The sequence below is a fragment of the Paroedura picta genome, chromosome 1, assembly GCF_049243985.1.
Source record: "Paroedura picta isolate Pp20150507F chromosome 1, Ppicta_v3.0, whole genome shotgun sequence".
In the NCBI taxonomy this organism is placed as follows: Eukaryota; Metazoa; Chordata; class Lepidosauria; order Squamata; family Gekkonidae; genus Paroedura; species Paroedura picta.
This window is the reverse complement of record NC_135369.1, coordinates 106,513,252-106,533,494: the sequence shown is the minus strand read 5'-3', so window position 1 is coordinate 106,533,494 and position 20,243 is coordinate 106,513,252. Positions and strand designations below refer to the sequence as shown.

At 44.3% G+C, this 20,243-nt stretch overlaps 1 protein-coding gene across 4 annotated transcripts in view; it reads right to left on the bottom strand.

Annotated features, from left to right (window-relative positions):
• Positions 1 to 20,243, bottom strand: part of NHSL1 (NHS like 1) — a 194,951-nt gene that overhangs the window by 111,248 nt on the left and 63,460 nt on the right. For 2 of the 4 annotated variants that reach the window (XM_077351425.1, XM_077351449.1), the window contains exon 1: positions 19,184 to 19,983. The exons of the other annotated variants lie outside the window; for them this stretch is intronic. In XM_077351425.1, the coding sequence (XP_077207540.1) occupies positions 19,184 to 19,385 (202 nt within the window). In that variant the 5' untranslated portion in view covers positions 19,386 to 19,983. Of the gene's footprint in view, positions 1 to 19,183; positions 19,984 to 20,243 lie in introns of those variants that run through there. 4 annotated transcript variants of the gene reach the window in all.

Genomic DNA, 20,243 nt, shown 5'->3' with positions numbered 1-20,243 from the left:
AAGCCATTTCCCCCAAAGTTCTTTATGCAACACCTCTTTCTTCCCCACTTTTAGTAAAAGTCAGGTTTTAACTCTCACCTGGAACACCCTGTGGATGAAGTCACCATGAGTCAGTTGTGACTTGACAGTATGTACTTATTTGGATATCTGCTTATGACGCATTTCTCTATTTCATTCTCAAAGTTTCCTTTGATGGAAACCAGATGGTAATAAGAGTTCAGTGGAGGTAGCCTAGGTCAGGGGTCCTCAACCCCCAGTCCGCGGCCCGGTACCGGGCCGCCAGCGGCCACGCCTTCCTCCCCCCCCCGCAGCGAGAGGGGGGGAAGAAGCAGGCACGGCCGCCGGCACACCAGCAACGCAAACACGCACACACGGAGCTGCCGCGCATGGGTGTTTGCGCCCCCTGCTGGTGAAAACGTGCACGCATGGCAGCTCTGCGCATGCGTGTTAGCGCCACCTAGTGGCAAAAACGTGCATGCGCGACAACTGCGCGTGCGTGTTTGCGAGCAGCGGCAGCAGCCGGGCCGCCGGCTCTCTCCAACCCTCGGAGGCAGTCCCCGACTACTAGAAGGTTGGAGACCGCTGGCCTAGGTGACTTTGGCCTAGTCAAAGCCCTGTTCAGAACTGTTCTCATCTAGTATTCCTGTCCGAGCTCTTTCAGCCTCACCTACCTCACAGGGTGTCTGTTGAGGGGACAGGAGGGGACTTTGGATATTAAAAAGGCTATAGAAACCAACTATCTGTTCCCTCTTAATAAAACAGTAAGAGGTGTTAGGGTGGGCTGTGTTCGTGATCAAAACTCCCTTGGCCCTGGACTGACAAGCGAAGGGGCCAACCGGAAGGCGCAAAGCGCCTTCCGATTGGGCCCTCACCAGGACAGACCAGAGTTCCAGGGCAATCTGGAGACATGGCTGCCAGTCTGCTCCTGACCACCGCAGGGAGAGGAGGTCAGCAGGGCTGCCAAGGGGAATAAGAACAGAGGCTGCGCCAGCCCTTTTCGCCCCAAGGCTGTCCTAACTGTCAAGTCCAACTGTAACTTTGCCTCAGAACCCTGACAGAGCTGGCAGGAGGCTGGTGAGTACGCTCCCTCCCCCCTCCCTTCAGGCTTGCTGCCAAGGAGCCTCTGACAGGCCCTGACTGAGGGGAGGGAGGCATTTCGAAGAGCAACACAGGGGACCTTGAGGGCATTCCTTTTGAGGGGGGGAGCTTTCCCCTTCTGCCAAACAGTTGGCTGACAGGCAGGCCACAGAACAGCCCTTTCTCACTTCAAATACTGCTCTGGCCGGAGGTTAGACACAGCCAAGCCATGTGTCTTTCTTCTTTGCGATTCTCTGCAGATTTGATGCCACTGCACAGCGTTATTCTGCAGACAAAACTGATTCTTTTGTCTCCTATTTCATCTACACAGCAACCCTGTGCAGTAGGCCTCAAGTCTTTCAATTCAACAGCAACCTGTGGGGGAAGCCTTAAATGTTTCTTCTCTACCACAACCCTGGCCAAAGTAGCCCTTTCTGCCTGGAGAACTGATCTTTATACTCTGCAAGTGAGCTGTAATTCCAGGAGCACTCCAGGCTCCTCCTGGAGGTTGGCAACACCTGCTTTGGGAATACTTCTGGAGGTTTGGAGGTGGGACTTCAAAATCATGCAATACCCCAGAGTCCAGCCTTCAAAGAAGCCATTTTTGCCTGCAGTTGGGAGGGAGTGGTGCAGGTGTGTCCCTCCTGGGCTATGGGTTATGGCCAGCCCTTACCAGCAACTGTTTGTATTCTGGGGAATAGACAAGCAGACCAGCATCAGTCCTGTGAGTCTGGAAAGTGCAGGAAGATCTAAATAAATATTTACAGCCTGAAACTGTAAATAGTGAACAAGTAAATGGCTGGAGACACATAGGAACTGACTTGACTTTTTCCAACCTTGGCCTGGCAAATAAAAAAACAGTATTAAAAAACCTTGCTAAGGTCAAGACTGCTGTGCACAGAGAGTCTTTCTCTTAGGGTTGCCAGCTTCCCTGTGAGGCTCTCTACCCCACCTCCCTCATCGGGAGTCTGCTATGGGGAGAGGAAGGGAAGACAATTGGAAAATGCTTTGAGACACCTGAGGCCTGCTGGGTCACTGCGGCCCATTCCCAGTTCTCTCAGACCTCTCACAGCCCCACATAACTCACAGGTTGACTATTGTGGGGAGACTAATGGAAAAGGTGTTTGTAAACCGCTTTGAGACTCCTTTGGGTAGTAAACAACAGGGTACAAAAATCCGTTCTTCTAAGGAGCAACCATGAAAGAAGCATGTGGGCACATAACATTTTATCAACAGTGAAAAAGTGGAAAAGAAGGAACAGGGTGGACACCTTGTACTGTGACTACCCCATGTGTATTAGGGCAGAGGGGCATTTCGGTGTCTGTGGCCTAATTCACACAAGAAGGGAAATGACGCAGAACTGGGGGGAAATTGGTTGCCATGTAATCTTCCCCTAAGAAGAATCTCCAGTCTGATTTTCCCTTCACATATTTGAAGACATGGCTCTGGAAAGCTCATCTGTAACCACTATGCCACAATTCCCAAAGGTCAGTCCTCTCCCACACTCAATGAACATTCCACACCACAGGTTCTTGACACCCATATCTCCACACCTATGCCCTCATTTGCCACCATGCCACCACAACCTCCCACACAACAAACACATTCAACCCCATGCCCTTACAGACTGGACAACTCCTCCCCTGCCTCTTCCCACTGCCAAGCTCTAGTGCCCATTGTATTCTTGGATACAACGGGCTTTGCCCCTAGTTATTATTAATATTATTACTACCGCCACCACCATCACAATCACCACCATCACCACCAAAGCTAGCTGCATGATGTCACTGTTGTAATACAGTGGTATACAAAGTTAACTGTACAAAATAGAACAATTGGTTGATATAGAGACTGCCTTCTCAAATGTAAAAGACATATTCTCTCCATTACCATTGGAACATACATTGAGACAACAAGAAAGCAATTATGGATCCATTAAGCCTGCCTGATACAAGACCAGAATTGTTAGAGTATGCAAACTATATTATTTTTGTTGTTAGGTGCGAAGTTGTGTCCAACCCATCGCGACCCCATGGACAATGATCCTCCAGGCGTTCCTGTCCTCTACCATTCCCCAGAGTCCATTTAAGTTTGCTTAATATAATAATATAACTATATTATACAGACACATTAAAGAAAGTTTGAGTGTAACAAAAATCTGAAAAGGAAAAGGCTAACTTTAGCATTAAGGGCTGAGAGAATTAATAAGGAAGACAACAGTCATCATTTGAGATTTGCACCAGTGGCAATAAAACCCTTTCCTTTGCTCTAGGGATGGTCAGCAGGTGCAGCTAATCAGGCAAAGTGTATTACTAAGCTTGATTGTGCTATCTTCCAGCAGGGGAACATGATTTAAGTTGGAACTCATTAAATCAGTCTTGCAAATTTGAAAACATGATCCCTTACTCTATGGCTGATGGCAATGTCAGATTTGCATGTCTTATGATGAACCATAACAATGTATTAGAACCCGCCCAAAAACCTATTTACAAAGGCAGCAATCACGTGATATGGTATGTGAAGTGAAAATATATATTACATCTTAACTTCTTTGTTCCAAATATTAGTTATTCGGTAGTTTAATTCTCAGCTTTGAGATCTCTGGTCATAAGGTAAATAAGTAATTAAAATCCATACCTAAAATTTGATATGCTACACTAGAGTATTACTATATATCTTCAAATATGAAGACTAAATAAAAAACAAAAGGTATTGCTAAACATATATAGGTAGGGGAGGGAGTTGTAAAAAATTTCTTGAGTTAGTATATAACATACTAGGGTTGGGTGCTTCAGCATCTGAAGCGGCAGCTTGCGCGCCCGAAGCAGCCAGCACCCTGGTGCGGAGGGGGGAGGTGCCATCGCTGGTGCACCAGTCAGTGCACACATGCAGGTGCAGAGCTCTGTGCCTGCATGCAGGCGCCAGGTTGCACGCCGCCACTGGCGCCTCCCCCCCCCTCCGTGCGCTGGCTGCTTCGGGCGCAAACGACCACTTTGGATGTCGAAGCGCCCAATCCTAATAGGAACTTTATCGGAGTTTGATTTCATTAATTTTTTGTTTGGATTCTATAAACTTGTAATAGTATATGTCCAGATGAGTTAAACAGGTGTTAGGCACAGTCACTCCATGGTTCAATTTTTCAACTTACCCAGCCAGGATGAAATTCTAAGACTGTACTCCACAAAGGAATATCATTTCCTACTTTCAGCCAAAGAAAAGAGAGTATATTTTCTGGAGACAATGGAAGGCTCCAAACTTTACAGCTGAAAATGCCCACCCCCAAAAAAACACACACTGGGATGGAATTTTCACGGATTGTATCTCTGATTCAACGATAATCCAGGTACAACTAGAAAAAGAATCCCACTTTCTCCCATCCTTAATCAATATATTTATTTCTCAATGTAGCCAGACATTGGGATACTTAAATCTATAGATTGATCCACGAATAGACAAGACAGATCTTCCTACATTCAAGGGGGGGGGGTGACTTTGATTTGCAGAAGAATATTAAATTTAAAAAATGGGTTTGCTTTTCTTAATGAGCTTTAAGAAATGGGTACCATTGTGGGGGCTGGTAAGCAACACAAAAGCATTGACAGCCTTTAACCTTCGTTTCTATCAGTAAAAGGCAGGGGGAAGGGACACAGACTTTTCCAGAACTGTTTTGTGCTTTGAGGGAACTTATCAGGACCAGGACCAGAACCACCAGGCAATGTCTTGTCATGAGCCTGTGCTAACCTGGTCAGGGCATACAGTTCAAAGAACTGAATTATTATAGCTATTACCAAAATAAATGTAAATAAATGTACCAAAATAAACTAACCAACAAGTAAAATGTATATGAACAACATTTTATAAAATATGAACAAATTAAAGCGGACCCAAAAAGTAGTTTATTTTATAATGGGGACTCAATTAAAAAGAAAACTTTAAAATAAAAACAGTACTCTGCTATCTGGAATTTTGAAACAATTCTCAAAGTTAAAACTTTTGTTTAAAAAAAAAGCCCAAAACCATAACCTAGTGTGCTGAAATTTCTCTGCATCTTTGTGCCAATTCCATCAACCATTCTGAATCACAGAAGGCAACAGTATTATTAACATGCCAAGTTTCTAAAAATATGGGAAAGGAAGTTCTAATACTGGTGCTTTAGTTTACAGTCTCGTCCCCCCACTCCATCCCAAGCATATTCTAAATTTAACACATTGATAACAGCCTAAATGAAGACGGAAAGGCACACTTCCAAACCACCATAAGCCTAACCTATAGTTTTAGCATATCCAAGTTAACATTTGTTGTCAGTAAAATATAATTACCCAAACTGCCCATGTGATTATACAAAAATATATATTACCAAAACCACACATATATATTCCTGTGGAATTTTTAAAAATTGCTACCACTTAAATGACTGAATTTAGACATTTTTTATCAGGCAGCTGTTGAGGTGAAAAGGGGAAAAATGCAAAGAATTATCTAAAGCAGATCATCTACATGCTTCTTTTAAATTTTATTTTAAACATTTCTGTGCCGCTTTTTCATTCAAATACGGTGCTGAAGATTGCAAACGTAACAACTAGGCATGTACACATACAAAAAATTTGTACTGTTTCGATTTCAGGCTGAATCCAAATAAAACCCACGAGCCTTCACTTGTTCAGATTTGACTGAATCCAAAAATTTTTTTGGGGGGGTGCACAATGCACATACTTCCCCCCTTCCCAGTCAGCAAAGTGCTTTGACTGCAAGGCTTGGGGAGGCATTTGGCGCACCATGCCCTTTAAATGTCCCCTCTTTTTCAGGCAGCAGGGGCTGGCAGGGGCTCATGGGAATTGTAGTCCATGGACATCTGGAGGACCACAGGTTGACTACCCCTGATTTAAAGGGCATCTCATGCAGGGATGGGGACAATGGGGGCAGAGTGGTCTTGTCCACCCCATCCTAAGTCTCCCTGATCCCCATTGACAGCCAGCTCCTCAGCCTCCCCATGCCTTTAGGAGCTGGCTCTCTCTCCCCACCTTTTCAGGCATTGCCTGAGAAAGTGAGGGAGAAGGCATTTAAAGGGCCTGCTTAGCAACTGATTTGTCAGCATCAGCTGCTTGGTGGGCCCTTTAAATGTCTCCCTCCCCGAGCTTTCTCTGGCAACAGAGAATGCTATCGTTGCCAGCAAAGACTGGGAGGAGGCATTTAAAGAGCTCGCCAAGCAGCTGATGGTGACACATCAGCCTTTTGACAGGTTCTGTCACTCCCCCTGCCTTCTCAAGCACTGCCTGAAAAAGTGGGGGAGGGAAACACTACTTATTCAGCCCGTTTAAACTGCAGGGATGGGCAGTTTGGCTCAGATAGGTTCAGAATTTACCTTATCTAAACTGAATCACCCATCCCTAATCATAACACCTCTAAAATAAAGTATATATAAAATAATTCAGTGTTGCTGTCAGCCATTCAGTCATGTCCAAGTCTTGTGATCCCATGGCACAGCTGTAGCCACAATCCCTAATTCCACACCGCCTCCCCAAGCCTCAATTAAAACATATTAATGTACAACACTACAACCAGTGAAGAGAACCAATAACAGTTACTAATAGTTATTAGGGGGATGCCAGACAAAGCAAAATACCTTTACCTGTAAAGAAAACACAACAAAAGAAGCAGGTTCCCTCTATAGCAGGGGTCATCAACCCCCGGTCCGCGGCCCGGTGGCGGGCCGCAAAGGCCACGGTACCGGGCCGCCGCCAGCCACGCCTGCCTTCCCCCGCCAGCAGCAAGAAGGAAGGGAAGAGGCAGGCGCAGCCGCCGGCATGGCAGTGACGCAAACGCGCATGCGTGCTGTTGCCGCGCATTCGCGTTAGCACCCCTAGAGCTGAAAACGTGCAAGCGCAGTTGCTGCGCATATGCGTTACCGCCACCTGGTGGCGAAAACACGCATGCGCGGCAATTGCGCGTGCACATTTTCGCGGCACCTGGGCCGTCGGCTCTTCCCTCACTCCAGAGGCGGTCCCTGACCTGAGAAAGGTTGGGGACCGCTACTCTATAGGAAGAGAGGTCCAAAGTTTGGGTACTGTGGTCAAGAAGATCTTTTCTTGGGTTGCTACACATCTAGTCTCAGATAGCAGAGGCACCTGAAACAGGGCTCTAAAGATGACCAGAATAGACAGGTTTATATGGGAGGTAGTGGTCCTTAAGTATGTTGATCCCAAGCCATGTCAGCCAGTCTAAAGGTCAATACTAGCATCCCGAATTGAGCCGATAAGCAAACTGAAAGATAGTGTAGCTGGAACAAGAAGAAGAAGAAGAAGAAGAAGAAGAAGAAGAAGAAGAAGAAGAAGAAGACACCCTGTGGGGTAGGTGAGGCTGAGAGAGCCCTGATATTCCTGCTCAGTCAGAACAGTCTTATCAGTGCCGTGGTGAGCCCAAGGTCACCCAGCTGGTTGCATGTGGGGGAGCGCAGAATCGAACCTGGCATGCCAGATTAGAAGTCCGCATTCCTAACCACTACACCAAACTGGCTCTCTGGAGTGATATGGTCACTGTGACCTACTATAGCTCCAGCATTCTGTATCAACTGTAGTTTCCAAGGGCAGCCCCATATAGAGCACACTACAGTAATCTAATCTAGATATCAGAGCATGCATCACAATGCCAAGACTCTACCCCAGAAAGGACTGCAGCTGGTTCAGCAGTTGAAACTGGTGAAAGACAACACTAGCCACCAATACCATCTGATGATGATGATGTTGATAATAATAATACAAAATTTCTATATTGCCCCTCCCCATATGAGCTTGTTATCCAACAAGAAGTACAGCTTTAGGAGCATCCCCAAACTATGAACCTGATTTTTTAAGGAAGTACAACCCCATCCAGAACAGGGATATCCCATTTCTTTCCCCCACCAGTATCACCACCATTTTCTCAGTCCCATTCCTTCTCTGCAGGGGTTGTACTTCACCTGTCCGTTTCCTATCAAATGTAATCCTCCATGGCAAACAAAGCTGTTATTCTCTCATAACCAAATCTGAAATCAGCTGGAAATAGATCCAAACAATCCATCCAAGGATTTCTGAGTCAGCAGGACCTAATGCCATCTGAAAACCAATCACATTACTCAAGCTTGGGGGAATGGTGAATCCCCCATAACTGCAAAATTGAAACTGTTTGCGGAATGGCAGCCAAACTTTCAAAATTAGTTTAGACTGCTATTAAAATTCACTTATATAGTTCCTCTAATATGTTGTATACTTTATTACATTTTAATTACTAATATTTACAATTATTATTATTCAAATTACTAATTATTGATATTTATTACTTGTTATGCCTTTGTGGCAGGGTATGAGTTTTTGTGAGTCACTGTTTGGTGTAGTGATTAGGAGTGCGGATTTCTAATCACAGAATCATAGAGTTGGAAGGGACCATACAGGCCATCTAGTCCAAGCCCCTGCTCAATGCAGGATCAGCCCAAAGCAACCTAAAGCAAGCTGGCAAGCTGGGTTTGATTCCGCACTCCCCCACATGCAACCAACTGGGTGATCTTGGGCTCACCACAGCACTGATAAAGCTGTTCTGACCAAGCAGGAATATCAGGGTTCTCTCAGCCTCACCCACTACACCAAACTGAAATGTCGGGTGTCTGTTGTGGGGAGAGGAAAGGGAAGGCAACTGTAAGCAATTTTGAGACTCCTTCGGGTAGAGGAAAGCGGCATATAAGAACCAACTCTTCTTCTTTGACAAACTCACAAAAGTTCATACCCTGAGATAAATTTTGTTAGTCTTTAAGGGGCTACTGGACTCTTGCTCTTTTCTACTGCCACAGACAGTCTAACACAGCTACCCATCTTGATCTATCTCCAAGTCACGTAAGACTTTAAAAAACAAAACCACATATTGAACTCAGAAGCAGATCAGTAGCCAGTATACTTGCACTGTAGTTTTGGGGTCACAAGCTACCAATACTTTTCAGCTAGTAAAAACTAAGGTACATGTACTAAGGTAGCACAGGGCACATCAACTTGCATCCTTTTCTCAAGCATTGGCTATATTTGCAATTTTCCTTGTAGAAAATTATAATTTCTAAATCGCAAATATGTCAAATATTGTTCTTTTATATTCTAAGTTATAAACAATGTATTTTATGTTGTTAAAGAACAAAATAATAAAATTAAAGTTTGCATATATAAAATTAAAGTTTGCATAAAGCTCATTTCCCCCCCACTGGATTCAAAATTTTCGGGAATTTTACATCTCTAATGGACAAGCAGGGGGGAAATAAACTACTGTATGATACCTGCTGCTGGGCCTGACCCATTTGCTTAGTGGAGTGGGCACATTACTTTTCCTTGTATATCTCTTCCCACATTATTTCCCCTTTCCCTCTGCCTGGCAACCTCAATATCAGCTCCCCTTTTTCCTGCCTCATTCTCTTCTTCCCAGATATTTATCAACCATTTATCTGGCTACAATCTTCATTTAATATTTACTTTATCTGTAGTCGAGCTTTCTTCACAGTGGGGACCAAGGCAGCTCACATCATTCTCCTCTCATTTTTATCCTCACTACAGTCTATGAGGTAGGTTAGATTAAAAGTGTGTCACTGGCCCAGCATCTTTTAGTGAGCTTCCCTGGCAGACTGGTGATTTGAACCTGGGTTTCCCAGTCCCTACTCTGAAGTGCTAACTGCTACACCACACTGGTTTTCATACTGCTGTTGAACAGCAGCAAGCAGCCCTGCCTAGATGAGTCATGCAAGTTAGGTGGTATTAAGGTGGTTGTTTCCAGGCTTGGCAGCAAGGAGTCCTCCCTCAACGGCTGAAACAGCCCTGGAAATGGCCCTGCCACCTCCCATTGCCTTTACTCACAGAAACCCAGTCTGGAATGCCATGGTTGCCTAGCAACAGCTAGTGAGGGATTCTTTGTTAAAACTATATACATTCTTTTTATCATTGAGGGATTTTTTTTAACCTTGTATATTTCTTTAAAGTATTTCAGACCTTTTTGAAAATCTGGGGCATTTTTTACATTTTTAGAAAGATTCATCTTGCCTGTCCTCAGATTCGGCCAACTGTGCTATTAGGATGAAAGTATTATTATATATATAATATAATGTAGCATCAAAGCTTTCCAAATTCAATCTGAACATAATTCTCTTTAACAAAAATATAATTAAATGGATTTGAATACTGCCTTAAGCCATCTATATTTTATATATAACTTTTATATAGAACTTACAAATCATGTAGGTTTCTCTTGACAGACTAGCACAATACTAGTCACAGTCTCACCAACGTTTGGGAATAATCATTATTCAAAGCTTTACAGCTCTAGTGGGTGAATTTTCAGTTTAACCATACTGTTTGTGAGCACTGGCATTTCCAGCTACATAAAGTAAACACATCACAATGGCCCAAGAGGCTCTCTAGCACTTTCTATAATAGTTCAAATATAATTTGTTGGATCTTTTATTGTAAAAACTTTGCATTCAAATTATACATTATTCTGTCTCCCCAGGATACAAAAATGTATTTCCACTTTATTTCATTTTCCATATTCCCTTCACAGTTGTGAAAGTGATTTAAATTGCACAGCTCCTACAAATAAGCATTCCTTTGCAAGAAACATTGTAAAACATTAAAGTAAATCACACATGCAATAATCACTCAAGTATTTCACTGCATTAACACATGAGAGAAGCCAGTTAGCTGTGGCTTCCGGGCATACTTACACTGTCTTCATATAAAATAAAACATACAGGTCTGATTATTATACACGGCAATGTAGAAGCCTGTTGCTTCCTATATAGGAAATATATAGTGAAACTTTCAAAAATTGCATTTCAGAATTCCATTGTATAACCACTATACATTGATTGTGCTAGTAAATAAAATGTAATCCTCCTGCCCTCCATCTGTACCGGTACAATATTCTGAACACTGTCTTCCCCCTTTCCTCACTTAAAAAAAAGTGTTCTACAATCTCTATTATACACATGATTCAAGCTTTTATAGTTGCTGTCCAATTACAGGGGGGAAATGGTCTGTCACCAACCCTTACTGTGCACTGTACAATGGACTCCTTTATTTTCCATAAGTCAAGTGTACAATAATGCTGCAACCAAAATCAATGCACTGCATTTTCCTTCCCCCATTTTCATTCCCACCCCCATCACTGTCTGTCTGTGTGAACTCTCATTAAAGAAAATCTTTCCCTTGCAAGAAAATCTAAGAGAATGTAATGAGCAAGACAGCACATAAATTTTAATGGATACAACAGTATGTGCTGTACAGAAGCATAATATCTCACTAATTTCCAGCATTTATTGTACTGGTCAAAATGACAGTAAATAAAGTGTTGTTGTCACTAAATTAATTTTAAAGTCAAGTTCTAACAAAAGATAATTAATAAAATACTGATCCAATAATATTCATTCATTTCTAACTAGCCAATCCCATAAGCGGCTTGTGGTGCGTAACAACATATTTCATAAAAACCCCAATAAATCCCCCAAAATAAATCCCAAACATAAAACAATCCCAGATGACTAGTGATAATAATAAGTTATCCCTCCTCCTACCCAGATTCAGTGCAGTCAATAACCCACCTTGGGGTAAAGTAGAGCCTCTGATGTCCTGGCACTGCTTGAGGCGGCGTCTGCATTCTTATCTGACCTGGCCTGAACCAAAGACCTGGCAGAAGAGCGCCATCTTACAGGCCCTGAGGAACTGTGACAGCTCTGTCAGGGCCCTTAGCTCTCTCAGGAGCTAATTCCACCAGTTGGAGCCAGGAACAAGAAGGCCCTGGTCCTGGTTGAGGCCAGGCCTGGTTGAGGCCAGGTTGAGGCCAGGCAATTCCCTAGGGCCGGGGACCTCCAACAGATTAGTACCTGCTGAGTGAAGGCCCTGCGGGGGGGGGGGGATAAGAAAGCAAGCAGGTCCCTCAAATACATGGGGTCCGGGCCATGGATGGCATTGAAAGTTAGTACCAATATCCTGAACTTGATCCAGGCTACAACTGGCTGCCTCAACAAAGGCTGGATATGGACCCTCCAAGATGTGTTCCTGAGGACCCTAGCAGCCATATTCTGCACCAGCTGCAATTTCTGAATTAAGGACAGGTGTAAGCCTGTGTAGAGTGGGTTACAGAAGTCCAGTATCGAGGTGACGGTTGCATGAATCACTATGGCCAAGGAGTCCGAGGACAGGTAAGGTACTAGTAGCCTTGCTTGTCGCAGGTGATAAAATATCATGTAGGCTACTCCCGTGATCCTGGTCTCCAGTGATAAGGAGGCATCCAAGATCACCCCCAAATTCCTAGCCAAGAGCAAGAGTTAAGCTGCACCCTGGCCAAGGTGGGTAGGCGTGCTTCCTGGCCTGCCGCCTTCTTGCCCAGCCACATGACCTCCATCTTAAGGAGTTGAGTTTCAGGCCAACCATCCAGCCATGGCTTCTAAAAATCTGGCAAATGTATCCAGGGGGAAGTCCAGGGAGCCATCCATCAGGAGATAGAGCTCGGTGTCACTGATATATTGGCGACAACCCAGTCCATAACTTTGGACCAGCTGGGATACAGGGTGCATAAAGATGTTAAACAATGTGTGGGAGAGTATTGCCCCCTGCCGGACTCCACATGGGAGTCAGTAGAGGCATGACTGCCAGCCTCTGTGTCCAGTTATGGAGAAAGGAACACAGCCACTGAAAGACTGTCCCCTGAATCCCAGCCATGGCGAGGTGGTGGGCCAATAACTCATGTTCAACCACACCAAATGCAACCGACAGTTCAAGTATCGCAAATATGGCCAAACTGCCCCACTTGCTTGAGTAGCACTACTTTGGTATCTCCCCATCTTCCCTGGTTTTCTTCTCTTGGCCACCATGAATGTTGAGCCCCACCAACATCCCCCACAAAGATGTGGCAAACTGTTACAAGGTGTGGCAAACTGTTCCTTTCGAGGCAATTTCAAAATGATGCAGATTTTTTTTCTTTCTCTTTCTGAGCTTTCTGGGAGGGGCAACATTAATCACTTGCTCACTACACTTAAAATGCTAATTAATCTAGCCAGGAAGCAAGCATCTGAAGGGGGGGGCTTCTTCCCAGAATTACCAAGGACACAAAAGCACTTCCTGTGAAGGGGAGTGGAACTTCTTGTTCCCAGCAGGACCTGGGGTGATCCAGGTAAGAAAGGAAAGGAATGTAATATCTCCTTGCTGACCACAAGAGGTGGGGTCTTTTGTCTACTGACCATTGAAGTAGGAGACTGTTCTGATTTGAAAACAGGTAAACAACCACCTTGGACCATGCGGCTGCTGGATAAGCACTGACCATGCAGAAGGCGCTTGGAAACCCCTAAGCAAGGCACCTACACTATATTTAACATCAGAAGCCTAACACCAGCCCTACCATCTTTATTCACTTGCTCATCTTTCAAAATTATACATTCCACCCATGTGTCAGCAATGCCCTTCCACTCCCTATCTCAGTCAAAAAAGTCAATCCCTAGGCAAAAGAATAAACTGACAAAAATCTAATATAAAAATTACAACAACCAAATACAAGTGGGAAAACATTTTAATCTTTAACCTTTAAACAGAAAAGTCTCAAGGGGTGACTACAACATGGAAGATTGCTGAACTTGAGTCCCCCCACAAATTCAGAACAATGGAACATCTCTCTCTCACACACACACACACACACACCAGGGCATATAATTCTTTTCTTAGCTATTGGCTTAAGCTGAGAGAATCATGGTATGGAAAGATGTCAACTGGTGCTGTAGAACTAAAGAATTGCTCTATTAAGACTTAATTTTAATCAAGCCTATGTGAAAACCTGCCAAATTCAACAGCTTGGAAGGGCATTAAACAACCATTAGACTGAGAGCTGGAACTGAACTTTGGACGTTCATGAGAAGTTTTGCCAACCACATAATCCACCAATGCAAAACAGCATGAGGTAACGGAAGGTAATGAAGGCCATACTGGATCTCAGGCACTGCCTACACAAACTCACTGCTGCCGCAGGGTCCAGCAGGGACTCAGTGTGGCCTTGGTAGCCACTCAGGCCCAGACCCCAGCAATTGCAGGGGCTGTCCTTTTGGAAGAAGTTACAGCTCTTCTCCTGTTCCTCAAAAGCAACCAGGGGCTGGTACTAGAGATGGGCACTAAATGAACCTCCAAAAACCCACGAAATTTGGAGGCTTGTGAAGCCCTGCCCCAATTACAGCACAAGCCCATATGGGTCTTTAGGTGCTCGGCGGTTAGTGGGGGAGTTACTTTTTGACTGACAGAAGGTCCTTGTCTCTGCCTCAGTCCCAGAACCAGTTGCCGCTACCTCACTTTTCCACAGCCTCATCTGAATTGGTTGCACTGTGTGAGAGCAAGGCAAGGCTGCTCACCAGCTCTATAGAGGCAATGGGGCTTTAAATGTTTGTCTACACCCTCGCCCGAGTCGGCCAGCAGTGTTGGACATCAAGGAAAGGCCACCTGCTTTCTCCGATGAAGCCAGCAGGTAGCCTTAAAATGATCCTCTGCACTGCTACCCAACTTGGATGGTGGCATGGGAGAGCAAGTAAGGCCACCCACTGGCTCCATGGGAACAAGTAGGCAGACTTAAAATGATCCTCTGTGCCATTGCTCGAGAAGAAAACTGTGCTTCCCCCAACCACCTTTTTTCTATCTTCCTTTGTCCCCTTTCCTTCCTTCCTTCTTTTGTCCCCTTTCTTTCATCCCCTTTCCTTCCACAGAGGAACTGGTGTTATAAGGTGTTATTCCTGAAGATCTCTAGGCACCTACCTGGAGGCGCACATGGTGCACATGGGGGATCAAACCCAACTCTTGGGAGATGTATGTGTGATTACCTCCCTCTAATGGTGTGATGCTGGAAGGTGGATGGGTGACCACCTCCCAGGGGCAAAGGGAAGAGGAGTGTCCCACACCCAGATACCCTGTCCACAATGAGGTGATGCACTCAGGGGGCCCCACAGTGTATTTTGCATATCTAAGAGACAGCCTCCTACATAGCAAACCCGATGAACCAAACTGGCCTGTGAACATGGGGGAGTATGTGTAAGTTCAAGGTTCGTGATGCCCCCGCTCAACTTGCAACCCCCCCAACCTCCATTTTTCAGGTTAGTGCCCACCCCTAGCTGGTACCACCAACCAACCAAGGCCTGCCTAGTTAAAATAGCCCCATGGAAGCATATAGCTGACAGAAGGGGTCATTCTAAAATATCGACTCCAGCACTAGAGACTTTCCATTTCACCTTGGAGGATGTGAGCAATGGGGATATCTCAGTAGGGCCTGGCTCCCAGTGCTGTGTTGCAGCTGGGTTCAGTGGCCAGTTTGAAGTTCTGAGGAGCCAGACCAAGTGACTTCTTAGGTAACTCACTGGAGGATCATACAGAAGAGTCCCCGGTAGTTTTGTCATTTACTGGATGTGGGGTTCCAACTGCCCGCCCGCACATGCCGCGCATGCCGCGCATGCCGCGCATGCCGCGTCTGTGCATCCGAAATCGCACATGTGCGGCACTTTCGCGCATACCGCTTATGCAGCACATGTGCGATTTCGGCCACGCATGGCACATGTGCGCATGCGCGGCCCTGATTCCCTCTCCCCCCCTCCCACAGTAAGAAGCTTCCCGGGCCGCAAGGTTGCGGCCTGGGAAGTTTTTTACTGCGGGGGCGGGGAGAGGGAGCTGCGGCCCAGCGCCAAGGCCTTCGCCAAGGCCCACGGGTTGGGGACCACTGCTCTAGAGGTCAACAGGAGAAAATAATTTAAAATCACCAGTAGCATGATAGCCAGTGTCCTATCACTTCAGGGGGGCAGACCCAGAAGAGATATCATTCCAACCTATGAATCAATGGAAGCTCTATAGTTTTACTCACAGAGTTTCCAACAATTCCAAGGTTTTCATCAGATATGTTGTCCAGTGGTCCAAACCCCCCAGATGCCTGGTCTTTAGAGTCCTACAAGTTCTTGGCCACTGGTTGGCAACGCTGCTTGGAAATGTCCTCTTATTATCTATACATGACATTGTAAATAATGGCTTAAACAATAGGACTGTTACACCAGTTTGTTCACAATCAAATCAACATTAAGTCATCTTGTTGCCACTTAAGTTCTTGCTGTTAGGTCCAACCAGCAGAGATGGTATATTCAAAACTACTTCCATGTATTATTAAGGAGATAATGGGATAGGAGCAACTGATTTCAGGACAAGGAAACTTATACAATCTGTAACTTTAACAAACCAATTAAACAAGCAGGGACTCTACCCCATGAGACTAAATTATCTGTATCTGTAAATGTATCACATCCATGACATGTGAATGCACAAGTACATGTCAATCAAAATTGGTTCTCCCTCAATTTCAGGTAAGATGAGATCTTACACCTGGATTAAATAGCTTGGAATTCCAGTTTGTGGAGGGGAAACGAATTCCATTTAAGTCACACGATTGTAACTAACCACAGGTAACCACCATTCATTTCTAACTGTGATCCTGCATGCAAGGAAAAAAAGTGAGCAAAGGAAGAAATGAGATATAGGGGAAGGCTTCAGCCTCTATGCCAGGAGTAGTCAAACTGCGGCGACTCCAGGTGTCCATGGACTACAATTCCCATGAGCCCCTGCCAGCAAATGCTGGCAGGGGCTCATGGGAACTGTAGTCCATGGACATCTGGAGGGCCACGGTTTGACTACCTTGCTCTATGCCCTGTTGTTGTTTGTCCAGAGTAACTGGTTGGCTGGCCACTGTGTGAGACAGGATGCTGGACTAGATAGGGCATTGGTCTGATCCAGCAAGTCTCCTAGGTTCTTATGTTAAAAATCCACTGACAAAGAGGTGTGACTTTCACCAATTTCCCCTGGCCCCTAGACAAAATGTTTAGCTTTAAACTCGCACTGTACCTGGGGTTTCCTACATCCCAGGAATAGCATCCATCTTATGGAGCATTTTCAGCTGTAGCAGGAAGGAGGAAGTGGGGAAGTTCTGCCATTATACCGGAAAATCTATTCTGTCAGTGGATATTTTGCACTGGACCCAACCCAATCCTCTGAACTATTAAGTAGTAATCTCCATGATGAAATATTAGAGATACTAACCATCCAAGACAATTTTCTGGAGGATGAATCTGAGCGCACAATCTGACATAAATATGTTATAGTTACATCCTGAAATGTTGTGTTTCCATGCACAAGCAATCCATGTACAAGGCATCCTGAAATGTAATGTTTCCATGTACAAGCAATCTCTTCATTTGGTTTCTATGGACTCTAAACATGAAGTGTGGAAATGGCCCTATAGATTAACCCTAATCTTTATGTCATCTTTTTAACTTGATATTAGCCAGCTACTTATATTTGCCTTGACTGGACAAAACAATCCAAAGCACTCAACAAACTGAAGAAATAAGCTGTCAATTGTGTATAGTACAATGCAAGCCACTTCTGACTAACAGACTAAGATTTATGTGACCAATATATATCTCCTCCTTCAGAAACTTACCTTTGTGAATTACTTAGTCACTTTCAGTCACACACCATTAACAAACTTTGCTCTTCTGTATTTCCCCCTTAGGGACCTCAAAGTTCTAAAAACTTTAACTAAAACACCTCTCCATTCTGCCAGAACTATAAAAAGTTTATCAACTCCCAATGTAAACACGGCCAAGTTCTGATCACATATAACAGAGTAGTTAGGTACACAGAAAGTTGCCACTATGCAAGCATGTTAACTGGTTTTTAAATTAAATTTCAAGAGAATGCTTTCTGGATTTGATTTCTGAATTTTGGATGACAGGTGCTATATGGATTTAGTAGAGGAGGACACTAGATATTACCAAATCATCACTGAATTCTTTACACTGAATTCATTACTTATAAAAAAGAATATCAAGACTTTGGTTCCAGTAGTATTCTCAACTTGACATTTCTAGTCCAGTGAACATGCCAGCAAACTGCACTATAGTTTGAAATATGATTATTACCTGGTAAGCATATGAGGCCCTGCCAAAGAAAATTGTGCCAAGCTATAAGAAACTATGTTTCAATAATTGGTAATTTTCTGGGTTAGAATGATGAGATATACTTTTAAGAACTGTCAAAAGGATAATGATTTCTTCGTTGTAATAAAAAACCTCCTTTATCTGTACTGCCAAGTCCTGATGAAATACTGGACATGCTTTCGGTGGGTGGTAAATAAAGCTGGTCTTAAGCAGAAAGATTCATTTGGCTTGTGGGAAGAAAGCAGCTAGTGATGATGAGACACACATGAGCAAAGGGAAGGATGAGTGATGGGTGGGGGCTCCTAGTAACACAGCTGAATCACACAATGTGAATGGGTGGCTCTGATAAAAAGAAGGAAAGGCCATGCCCAGTATACATAACCAACTGAGAAAGGGCATCAGGTTAAGCCAGATGCTCAGCCCATAATAAACTAAAATGCATAAAACTAAAATGTATCATAAACACAAGTAGAATAACAGTTATTCTTGCTTTGTTGTCACCGACACTGAAATATACACGCGCACAAACACACTGCAAGCACACCCCCCCCCCCCCAAAAAATTAATGATTCCTAGGCTACTCTTCCTGGCACAACCTTCGTGCCCCTTCAACAAGTGGAACAAACTAATATTTTATTGTATCCATTATGACTTCCTCATTCAGCATACAGCAGCTTTCTGCATCTCTGTTCGTCTGTCACCACCCCAAATGGCAGAAAAATTTCTCCCAAGACAATAGACGTTCTTTTGTTAAAGCCCTCTCACGGTCCTTCCTTTTCATCCCTTTAGATTTCTATACATTTTTGTGCAGGTTCAGTGAAACCCTTGCTATGTGCGGTGTTGCTATCACAATACAGCTGCCATGTTAATGAAGCACGGAGAGGAGAGAACGTTTTCCTATTGGTGGGACTCCTAGGATTGATGGTTTGCTGCAGCATACTACAAAGCAGTTGGATACACTGTGAGGAAACACTTGTCACAGAGTCCAAAAGGTCAGAAGAAAGGCTGGCTGTTTGTGGAGGGAAATGGAAAGAAGGGGGAAGGGAAACATTAAAAGCAACAACACAAAATAATTCAGCGTGTAAGAAAAACAACCATTATCACCATTTCTGTGCTGGGGTCTGTAGGTCCAATTCTCATCCTCTTCCACCTGCTGCCCACATATAGATGTGAGTTCACCATCGCTGCGGAATAACCGTTTTGTCTGCCTGGACAAAGTGGAGAAGTTGATCCAGCTCACAGCACGGGAGAGAGATCCTGAGTGAGGTTTAAACCGGAATGTCCTTGAGGCAGACTCCTTTTTCATTTTCTCCAAAACCAGACAGTTAACACCTCGGTTAAGTCTTGTCTTCTGTTCCCCTCTTCAGTATCAATACTGCAATATCTCTTTGAACTTAAATGAAAACACTTGCTCTGTTTAAACCTGCATGGATCCTGGAACCAAATGCTTGTTTAACTCTCCAAGGCTTTAGCCTACAATACTTTGCAAGCTGCCAAACAAAACACAGTGAAAGCAAAAATAAACAAAGAGACCTGCGCCCAAAAAACAAAGCTTCAGAAAAACATATCGGTACCACCACATAATACTGACATACACACCATCTGAAGCCCCTTTCTTATAGTTTACCAGCACTATGCTTGTAATCCAGTCTTCTTTTTGAACACATGCAAAAAAAAAAAATTAAAAACACAGTTCCTCGAGTCAGGAAGACAGAAATGCTGCTAACAAGTTGCCACACCAAGATATAAATTAGAGTAGCTCTCCTTTTTCGGTACAGAAAGAACTCTGCCGCTCTGATTCTTAGACCCATCCATTCTGCTTGCTCGTTAATAAAAAGCCTAGAGGAGGATCTCCACAAGGATTCTCCTAACAATAAAAGAGACTGCCTGGCTATAGCTATCGGTTAGGATTAGGGTGAAATATGATAGGCTCTCTGTCTCTCGCACACTCACACTGCCTCTCCTAAAGGCTGGGCAGTAAACTCCTCCTTTCCATTTCAGAGAGCTCACCAGCAGTGCAAACTTTTGAGTTACGAACACAAAACTCAAGGGCGCCTCAGTTAACTCATACACGACACAACAATATTCTCAATATTTAAACAGTACTTTGTTCTCCGCTTAATACTCGGGATGCTTAATGATGAACTTGCGAGCACTGCTGGTT